This window comes from Natrix helvetica (assembly GCF_964273705.1).
Source record: "Natrix helvetica genome assembly, chromosome: 14".
Lineage (NCBI taxonomy): Eukaryota > Metazoa > Chordata > Lepidosauria > Squamata > Natricidae > Natrix > Natrix helvetica.
Window position 1 is genome coordinate 2,336,162 of NC_138564.1, and position 10,586 is coordinate 2,346,747.

The 10,586-nt window shown below is 51.2% G+C and overlaps 1 protein-coding gene across 5 annotated transcripts in view; it reads left to right on the plus strand.

Annotated features, from left to right (window-relative positions):
• The window catches only part of MSI1 (musashi RNA binding protein 1), a 77,696-nt gene extending 67,916 nt beyond the window's left edge, over nt 1–9,780 (plus strand). For 3 of the 5 annotated variants that reach the window (XM_081966383.1, XM_081966384.1, XM_081966381.1), the window contains 4 exons: nt 5,345–5,413; nt 5,518–5,690; nt 6,650–6,715; nt 8,498–9,780. In XM_081966383.1, the coding sequence (XP_081822509.1) occupies nt 5,345–5,413; nt 5,518–5,690; nt 6,650–6,691 (284 nt within the window). In that variant the 3' untranslated portion in view covers nt 6,692–6,715; nt 8,498–9,780. The remainder of the gene's footprint in view (nt 1–5,344; nt 5,414–5,517; nt 5,691–6,649; nt 6,716–8,497) is intronic. The other 2 variants (XM_081966382.1, XM_081966385.1) reach the window with 1 other exon arrangement.
• The last annotated feature ends 806 nt before the right edge of the window (nt 9,781–10,586 follow it).

Below are 10,586 nucleotides of genomic sequence, written 5' to 3' on the forward strand. Positions count from 1 at the left end.
TCCCCAAACGATTGTGAATGTGTGAAACTTCACAACGCTTCCTGCTTTGGGTGCTAAGCTGCCTGCTTCACCTCTTGGAATAGCCTTGTTCCCCCGTCACGTCTTCTGAACCCCATTTTCCAGCATGCTCACGATCCATTTTACACCCAGACAATATTTTGGAGGTTGCACAAAGCTCCCCACTTGAAACGGTTGCACACCCCTCGTCCACAGGCATGTATTTCACAGGCTGCCTTTCAGATGCTCCTTTTTTGAAGGGGTTGGTTATTTTCAAAACTGCCTGTGTGAGATCCACCCCAAACATCTGGAAGGGAGAAGCCAAGATGCACCTTTTCTTTGTCACTTCTTAGCAACTGGACTCGAAAGGAAAATGTTGCCTTTCTGGACCATCTAAGCTCACGACTGACAGAGAGGAGGCTCAGGGCTGATGCTCTTTTCCGGTACTTGAGAGGCTGTCACAGAGAAGAGTGTGTGTGTGTCAACCCATTTTGCAAAGCACCAGAGAGCGAGACAAGAAGTAGGAGGTGAAAGCTTGTTAAAGAGAGAACCAACTCGAGAGTGTGAACAATTAATCAATGGAACAGAAGTTGCCTTCAGAAGTTGTAGTGGCCCATCACTGCAAGGTTTCGAGAAGAGACTGGAGAGCCATTTGTTCAGAATGATAGAGGGTCTCCTCCCATGTACAGGAGGTTGGACTAGAAGACCTCCACTGTCCCTTCCAGCCCTAGGATTCTATGACTCTCTTGCATTCTGAGGAGGCAAACACTGGAAGTTCATCCTACTGACTGTGAAGGAGTTTCTTCTTCTCTTCTGAGATGCCTCAGGTTTTTTCGGGATGCCCTTGAGTCTCCAGGCTCTTTCTGGTGTCACAACTACCACAAACTTCCATCCCTTGAATAGATACCCCAAACCCTGTTAAGGAAAGGTCTCAAAGAAACCTTTGCTAAGTGACGGTATTGGGAGGCTGACTCTTCCTCCTCTGTCAAAGTGGCCTTCGATTTAACACGGTTTGCTGAGAATGAGGCCATGCAAAAGCAGAGCAAAAGGCCTCCACAGGGGATCCTGGTCGTATGTCTTTCATCTCATCCCCTGCCAATCAGGCTGGAGCCACCAATCAAAAGTTCCACAAAATGGGAATTCCTGCAGTTGTATCACAGCTGGATGAATCCTAGCTGTACCCAATTGGTGGTCTATTCAGCCTGGAATCCATAACAAAGAAGAGTCAGACAACATGTTCGCCACTGTAATGACAGAACCAGTTTGGAGTTTCATGTCCAGGCTAAGCTCCTCGCCAGTCATCCACTGACTGGAAGGCAAAATAGCATAAATTCATTATATTCTCTTTTCTGCTTCACCTGTCTGTCCATCCATCGGTCTATTGAACAAACTGGCAGTCTTCCAAAGCCCTGTTTGGTATTTTCTAGAAATGCCTATTGGACCCAGGGGCACCGAGGGATGGGCGATCCCAAGGGGCATTACAGAGTTTAGGGATTGTCAGGATGACATCATCTCATCTAAAAAGAATGCAGAGAAGAGCAGCCAAGAGGATTAGGGGACTGGAGACTAAAACATGAAGAACGGTTGCAGGAACTGGGTATCTCTAGTTTAATGAAAAGAAGGACCAGGGGAGACATGATAGCAGTCTTCCAATATCTCAGGGGCTGCCACAAAGAAGAGGGAGTCAAACTATTTTCCAAGGCACCTGAGGGTAGAACAAGAAGCAATGGGTGGAAACTAATCAAGGAGAGAAGCAACTTAGAACTGAAGAGAAATTTCCTGACAGTTAGAACAATTAATCATTGAAACAGAAGTTGCCTTCAGAAGTTGTGAATGCCCCAACACTGGAAGTTTTTAAGAAGAGATTGGATAACCCTATACCATTTGAAATGGTATATTTCAGCCGGGATGGCGAAATGGTTCGGCCGGGATGGCGAACCTATGGCATGCGTGCCACAGGTGGCATGCGGAGCCATTTGTCAGGGCACGTGAGGCGTTTCCCTGTCAGCTGAGTTCAGCCTTTTTTAAAGCCATTTTTCATCCTCCCCAGACTCCAGAGGCTTTATAGGAGCCTGGGGAGGGCAAAAAGAGCCTCCCCCACCCCGAGGCCCTCCGGAGGCTTCATGAGCTTCCCTGAAGCCTCCGGAGCACAAAAAAACCTCGGCCCTATGGGCAAACTGGAAGTTCGGGAACAGACTTTCTGTTTGCTCGTAGGGTCCCTTTTAGTCCTCCGGAGGCTTCAGAGAAGCCTCCTGAAGGTCCCTGAAGCCTCCGGAGGACCTCCAGGGGGCGGGGGAGGCTCTTTTCGCCCTCCCCAGGCTCCTATAAAGCCTCTGGAGCCTGGGGAGGATGAAAAAAGCATGGGAAAATGGGGAGAGTGCCTCTCTTGTGCGCATGCGCACGGGGGGGGGGGTGTCGCATGTTGCATTATGGGTGCAGCACCCCTGCGCTCCCCCTCCCTTATGGCACGCAATCGCCATCGCTGGTATAGGGTTTCCCTGCCTAGGTAGGGGGTTGGACTAGAAGACCTCCAAGGTCCCTTCTGATTCTGTTATTCTATATTCTATTCTATATTCTATTCATCTATGCCAGTTTCTGCTGAGATTCAACGGCTGTCTTGCCCAGGGTTGGCAACTGGAATCCAGAGCTTTCAGGATTTTGCATCTTCTGCAGTGACTCTCATCCAAGAGCCATTTGAAGGCGATTTCTGGGAGGAATTCAGGGGTCCTAAAACACCCTTAAGCAAGCAGTGGTTAGGGAGGCCACAAAAGACCAGCAGCCAGTTCTCATTCTCAGTAGCCCAAAAACCTTGGACCATCTCTTTTCCAAGAGGCCTCTTCATTAAGTTGCAGCTGCCAGGATTTTGTTAGTCCCTTTATTGTGTATCTTTACATCCAGCTTTTTATTCTGCTGGTGGAACTTAAAAAGAGAAGCCACTTATAATGATCTAAATCAGGGTCCCCAAACTTGCCCACTTTGAGACATGTGGACTTCAACTCCCAGAATTCCTCAGCCAGCAAGTTTGGAGACCCCTGATTTAAAAGAAGCATTGCATGTTCGAACAGAACGCAAGTACTATTTCGTATCCGTTGGTTTAGAACAGGAAGATGAGGCACACCCCTTGCGAGGAAAAGCAGAGGTTTTGAAAACCATTCGGAGGCCAGATGTCAGAATCTGTGGCTCTGCTCAGGTGGCTGCAGGTATTTTGATTGTGGCTGAATAAGGACCAAGAACTGGCTGCCCATCAATTCCCGAGTGAAGACTCCCCTCCTCCTTTCCCTTTTCAAGTCTGCCCAATACTGGTCAACATCATCAGATCCTTGCCAACATGTTTCGCCATGCTGATGAAACCCCGCCCCCCCACCTGATTCTCTAGCTAAGGCCCACAGGTGGGATGGATTGGGCCGAAACTTCCATGCCTCTCATCACCTGCTTCGAACTACCAGCTCCGGTTATGCAAAAGCATTGTCATCAAAAGACTTTTAGGAGATTGGCAGGAAAATGGGTCACCCGATCCATAAGTGAGACAGACCTTCCACTGACAGAGTGCAGCTGTTGGGTAGATTTGCCTTCTCTGCAACGGCAAGAAATGGATCAGAGGAGAGCGGGAAGAATAGGGCGCGCTCAGATTTTCCTGAAGTCAGCATGGCACGAAAGAACAGTACGGCTTCCTGTGAATGCCAGCATTATTTGATAAGGTCACATGACTAATCAATGAACAAACTAGTATATGCCAACAAGGTGCTGAGCCAAGTCACTAAGATCCAGGACCTTTAGGGCTTAAATTGCTTCCTTCTCCCTTTTCTCTTCCTCTTCCCTTCTACTTTTTCACTGTCCTTCTTTCTTTCCTTCCTTCCTTCCTTCCTTCCCTCCCTCCCTCCTTTTCTCTTTCTCTTTCCTTCCACTTTTCCACTGTTTCTCCTTCCTTCTCCCTTCTCTTCCTCTTTCCTTCCACTTTTCCACTATGTCCTTCCTTCCTTCCCTTCCTTCCTTCCTTCCTTCCTTCGTTCCTTCCTTCCTTCCTTCCTTCCTTCCTTCCTTCCTTCCTTCCTTCCTTCCTTCCTTCCAGTTCCTCCTTGCTGTTGCCATCCCTTCAAGGCTTCGTAAAGGTGGTTTTGCGCTTTGCTTCTGCTCCTGAGCCGATAGCCCAGCTGCTTCCCTGCACCCTCCCGTTCCCTGAGCTTCTCCTCCCTCCGGAGGCCTCCTTTGCTTTCCTCTGAGCTTTGGACTGCAAGGGAGTGGGGGTGGGGGTGGGGGAAGAGGACCCCCTTTCTTACAGCCATCCTAAATTCAGTCTGTGGCTGCCTTCAGTGGCTCTCCCAGAGAGAGGGCTTAAGACCTTGTTCCCCACCTCCCCTCCCATCTCCGTCTTTCTCAGAGGGAAGATGAAGGGGTCATCCAGACACATAGGGCTCCTGTCTCCAAAGACGATTCGCTTAAGGAGCTGTTGGTGTGAATGCTGCAAACCAGGATGGGTCAGGCAGAAGAAGCCCTCTTGGCTGCTTGAGAGGCCCTTTGGGAAAACCTTAGCCTCTCTTTCAGAGATTTGCTGGGACTTTGCAACTCCTCCCGAAGCCGGAAGCCCTGAGCGGCTCCTGGTTTCAGGGGCCCCCAAGATCTCCTTCAGTTCTTCGCCTGCGTAAATTGTTTTCTTGTCAAAGTGGTTGGGGTGCTTTCGGTGAGCCAGGATTTAGCCACCACGTGTGCGCCAACTGTATAAGTTGAATATCAACACCCCCCCACACACACACACCACACGCATCGCTTCTTGCTTCGATTTCCACCTAAAGAAGGAAAGAGAAAAGAAAAGAGCAGTTAAGACAGGGGTGCGGAGAGGGCAGGAAATCTGTGGGTTCTTCTGGGCCTGAGGTTCTGCTAGAGCTGGTTTTATGGCCAGTGCTGGAGGTTCAAGAATGGCATCACCTTAGCCACCATAAGAAGAGCATCCTATGAGTACAGACCTGCAGGATTTACCCTGAAGGCCCCAGAACAGCTGGCTGGGCCCTGGGAGACAGGAAGATGCGTGTCTCCTCCCTTCTTTGCCCTCTTTCATGTCATCCTCTCTCTTACGCACACGCTTCCAAGCAAAGGGCTTCATGGATCCCCAGAGGGTGGGTCTGCATTGGCCCTTGGGAAACGGGGTTGCGGTTGGGGGGGGGTGTCAAGGATTTCTCATGCTACCCAGCTGGTTTTGCAGGACATCCTTGCCTGGTGGCCACAAACCGACACCAACTTGGTGGGGTGGCATAACTGCCCTGTGCAGATGCCCTGTCTCTGCAGTGGGCATTGGCTGGGCCTCGTTGGGTTCCCTGCCAACCAGTCCCTGACTCTGCCTCTTTCTCTCCAGCCATACCCCTCACTGCTTATGGACCAATGGCGGCGGCGGCGGCGGCAGCAGCCGTGGTGCGAGGGACAGGTAACTGCCGCATCTCTTCCCAGAGGCCTCTGGGGACCTTTTCTGCAGGGCTGGGGGGGTGGGGGTGGGGGGCAGGGTGCCAATGTAGCATCTCGACTGGCTAGTGTTGCTTCCTCCGGTAGGTACCACCCCAAGCCGCACCGGCGGTTTCCTGGGCACTACCAGCCCCGGGCCCATGGCCGAGCTTTATGGAGCAGCCAATCAGGATTCAGGAGTCAGCAGTTACATCAGTGCGGCGAGTCCCGCCCCCAGCACCGGCTTTGGCCACAGCCTAGGGGTGAGTGCTGTGGGGGGAGGAGCGGGGGGGTCTCCACAGGCAGGGCACAGGGAACGGGGCAAGAGCCAGAGAGGAGGAGGAGGGTCCCGGCCAGCTCCTGGTCTTGGGAGAGGGGTCTTTTCTTGGATCAGGGCAGCTGCTGTGGATGGCAAGCGAAGATTCTTGTGTCGAGGCTGTGTGGAGACGTGGTCAATTCTCGTGAGCCAAAGGAGGCCGGGTTCCTTCTGAGCCACTAACGTTGCGTTGGTTGAGTTGAAACTCCAGCTCTTCTGTGCATGAGAGTCTCCCAACTTCAGTTGTAAGCCTCACCTGGCCAAGTGTCCGCGGGAGAGACTCTCAGAGGGGGAGCCAAGCCAGTCAGAGAAGTGGCGGTGTAGCTTATCAGTTGCTGGCCCCTCCAGCCGCTGAATCAGAGGGGGAGGCATGGAAGTTGGCATCAAGGCAACCTGAGAGCTCCAAGGGGGAAGAGGGAATGGAGCTGGCAGAGAGAGGGGGGGGGGCGGACCTGGGCCATCCCTTGCCCTCAGATGGAGAGTCAAAGACCCCAGGCTGGAGGTGGCTGATGCGGAAGAGGAGGAACAGCTGGGCCCAGTGCCCGATGCACAGAAGGCAGAGGAGAGGAGAGCAGTGGAAATCTATGGGCTGAAAGGCAGGGGGCGGAGATGAATAGGTGTGGCCGACAACTATTCATCTCCCCTGCCGGACAGGCTAATGCGATGAGAGAGAAACGTTTTGCCAGGGCTGCTGGGATTCCTAATAAAGGAATCTTTGAGTTCCCTTCAGAGGGTTTGTTGTGTTTGGAGAGATGGATCAGAACAGGTGGGCTACTATGCGCATCTTTTTTCCCCTCACAAAATTCTGGCGACCGAAGCTTAACTTTACCTCAGGCTGCATGTTCTTTGCGAACCACTGCGGTTCCAGTGAATAGCATGCCCCCCCCCCCGTTTTTTTTTTTGCAGGGGCCCTTGATTGCAACGGCATTTACTAACGGTTATCATTGAAGCTGAGGACCAAGAAAGCAGATGGTAAGTGGGCTCTCCAGGGCAGGAGGAGGAGGAGGAGAAAAACCTCAGCTTGGCTTCGATTGGGAAAAAACTCTGGGCCTACCCTAGGACACTTGGTCTCTCCATTGGGAGGTTTCCTCTGGGGCAAGGCATTGTGGACATGACACCCTCTGCTTCAGCCAGAGCTTTTCCCAGGTGTGGAATATGGGAAACCCTTCAAATCTGACACATTGCAAGGCTGCCGATGCTAGGAGACCTCCAAGGTCCTCCCCCGCGCCCAGCTTCCCACCAGCCTCTTGCCCCCCAACAATCTGGGTCCACATTTTACCCACCTCGGAAGGACGGAAGACTGAGTCAACCTTGAGCCTGGTGGGATTTGAACTGCTGGCAGCCGGTGATCAGCAGAAGTAACCTGCAGTACTGCACTCTAACCACTACACAGGAAGGGAGGGAGGGAGGGAGAGAGGAAGGAAGGAGAAAAGAAAGAACAGTCACAATAGCACGTACACTTATATTCCGCATTACAGTGCTTTACTATGCTCTCTAAGCGGTTTACAGAAAAGATTCTTGCCCCCAACAATCCTCATTTGACCCACCTCGGAAGGATGGAAAGGCTGAGTCAACCTTGAGCCTGGTGGGATTCGAACTGCCAAATTGCAGGCAGCCGGCAGTCAGCAGAAGTAGCCTGCAGTATTGCTCTCTAACCACTGGGCCACCACAGCTCAAGCACATGGAGCCTCCTTGACAGCAGGCAATTAAGACCAGAGTCCCCCAATCTTTCTGGCTTTGCGGGACTGGCGGGGAGGGGAGAGAAGATGGTTCCATGCAAGTGGAGGGCAAGTACGCATGGGCTGGCCCGCCACTTCCGTAGCCTGATTCCGAACGGCTCAGTAGTGGGCCACGGCTCAGAGCCCTGAATTGGACTGCAGGAAGTCCTCCCTTAATGGCAATTGGTGCAGTGGCCTATAGGTGGAGCTCTCGCCTCACCTTGAGTTCGATCCTAGGTAGAGGCAGATATTTCTCTCTCTGGGCACAATGAGAACATATCTGCTGCAAACTCCGCCTGGGTGACTGGAATGGCATCCGGCCAGTAAACACTTAGCTCCATCTAGTTTCCCCGACTCCACCCTGCAAGGGATTACGGGCGGTTAAGCAAGATTGATCCCTTGACCACATCCTGACTTGCATGGAACCATCTTTTCTCCCCTCCCCGCCAGTCCGCAAAGCCAGAAAGATTGGGGAACTCTGGTCTTAATTGCCTGCTGTCAAGGAGGCCCCATGTGCTTGAGCTGTGGTGGCCCAGTGGTTAGAGAGCAATACTGCAGACTAATTCTGCTGACTGCAATTTGGCAGTTCGAATCTCACCAGGCTCAAGGTTGACTCAGCCTTCTGTCCTTCCGAGGTGGGTAAAATGAGGACCCAGATTGTTGGGGGCAAGAGGCTGACTTTGTAAACCTCTTAGAGAGCGTAGTAAAGCACCGCAAAGCGTAATATAAGTGTACTTGCTATTGCTGGGAGAGGCTATTTGGGGCCACAGCACATCAGTATTTGAGATGGGGTCTCCAAGCCTGTCAGGTTAGGGCTGGTAGGGGGTTCTAGAATACCAACCCCCACCTTCCTCCAGACGGCTTCCTCCTCCGAGTAATAGTGTGTCCGTAAAAGTGGGTGCCAAGCCTTTGCACAGGTTGATGGGCGGCATAGAAGTGTGATAAGCAAACGCCCCCCTCGGGCTGCAGACCAGGGGACTGGCGAATGGGGCAACGACCACTGTGGCTGCTCTGATTTCCTCTCTGCTCCCCGCAGATTCCCCCAGTGAGCACCCCAGGAGAGCAAGCTGGAGGACTCAGCAGACCCGGAGGGATGAGCCAAGATTTCATTTTCGTTCCAAAACTGCACACTTGTGGCTGTTAGCTGGGCTCCGGCCAGCCCCCCCTCCCGCTGGCCAGAAAGCACTGGATTGGGAGGCCAGGAGGAGAACTCCTCCAACTCCTCTGCTACTAACCACAGACCGTTTACACTTCTCCCAAGCCTCTGACCCACTGCTTCTACTTTTTATTTATTTTCTTAGCCTGTTAGTTCCCGTTTTTTAAAATCTTTTTTTTTGGGGGGGGGGGCGGGGGGCGGGAGGGGTTGGGGACGACGACCGAGATCAGCACTCTCATTTTCACGGTGGTTCTGTCGCTCTTTTTCGGAGTTGCTGAAGAACCGTTTATTTTATTATTATTATTATTATTATTATTATTTTTGGTGACTGTGTGTAGGTAGTTTTTATCAAGGAATATTTTTATTTGGCTTTGAAATCTTTTGTTTCTTTGTTTTAGATATATATATAAATATATATATATATATATATATATTTTAAGATGGGGAAAAGTATGGACTCGGTCACAAAAGAACAAAAGTCTTTTTAAAGGATCAGTTGATAGACAAGTAAAGCAATTTCCGAAGTGTGTGGGGGGAGAGAGAAAGAGAGCGAGAGAGCTGAGAGGCTGATGCATTTAAATAGTTTTATCTGTCTCTCTTTTTTAAACCAAGGACTGTTTTTTTTCCATCAATGTGAGGCTTTTGAGACATACAGAATTAACAGGACACTCGGGGCGTTGCTGTGGAACAAATACAAACTGTATATTTTGCTAAGTGAGAAAAAACACTATTCCTTATTTCTGATTTTTTTCCCTCCCTGGTTTTTAGATTTTAGGCTACTTTGAATTTGTTATTCCTGTATTTTTCCCTTGCTCTTTCTGTATCATATGTAAATTGTGCAAGGCTCTTTGGCCTTGTCTTCACTGTAGAGGAAACTTGGACCTTTCTTTCTTTCTTTCTTTCTTTCTTTCTTTCTTTCTTTCTTTCTTTCTTTCTTTCTCTCTCTCTCTTTCTCTCTCTCTCTCTCTCTCTTCTTTCTTTCTTTCTTTCTTTCTCTCTCTCTCTCTCTCTCTCTCTCTCTCTCTTTCTTTCTTTCTTTCTTTCTTTCTTTTTTCCTCTTTCGGGCTTTGAAGCCACCAATGTGAGCAATATTCTCTGTTTGGACCACGACAAACCTCCTTTCTTTTTATACCTTTTGCTGTAAGCTTTTATGACTTCTGATGAGATGGAAGGGGGTGGGAGGGATGGGTGGGGTGGGATGGGCAGGGCGGGAGGGCCGGGGAGGAAGGCGAGGTGGGTGAGAGGTAGGGTGGGGAGGGCTGGGTGGGAGCCATGTAACCAGCAGGGCCTGTTTGGCTGAGCAAGAGGGGCCAGCCGGCCATGTCACCACTCGCTCATGTGGCCTGAGCCCACAGAGGACTTTGGCCCGGCGGCCGGTCTCCGTTGATGCTTGGGACCAGGGACAACTCTCTCAATATTTGCCACTTTCTGCCAAGGGGGTTGTGGCCTGCAAGGGTCTGGGGGTGTCTTGAGAACAGGCGTCTGTTCATCTCGGGCAAAGAAGGAGTGAAGTCAAGGGGTCTCGGAAGGAGAGGCAAAACCCACCCCAAAGGCACATTTCCCCACTGTGTGCGTTTACACCCTTTCTGCAACCATGTGCAACTGAGGTGCAGCTATTGGAGCTTGACTGTATCAGAAGGTCGAGTTCCTTCACCTGGGGGGGAGGGTCCTCACTCCAGAAAAGAGAGGCATGTTTATTTGCCCCTAACCCATCCTCTTGTCTTTCCTACTCTGAGCCTTGCATCCTCTCCCCCCCCCTTGTGTGACTTGAGGCTGTTACCCCCCCCCCCCCAGCTGAAGCTGAGTCTGCCCTTCCTTTGCACTGCCTTCACATTGTGGGTGGAGGGAAAAGGGCCGTCCTCTGGCGTCTTTGGGGGGGGAGGGTCTCTTGCCACACAGCATCAGGGTCAATTTAGAACCCAAATGAGTCAATTTTGTACTCACCAAGGTCCGTGATGGCGAACTGTGG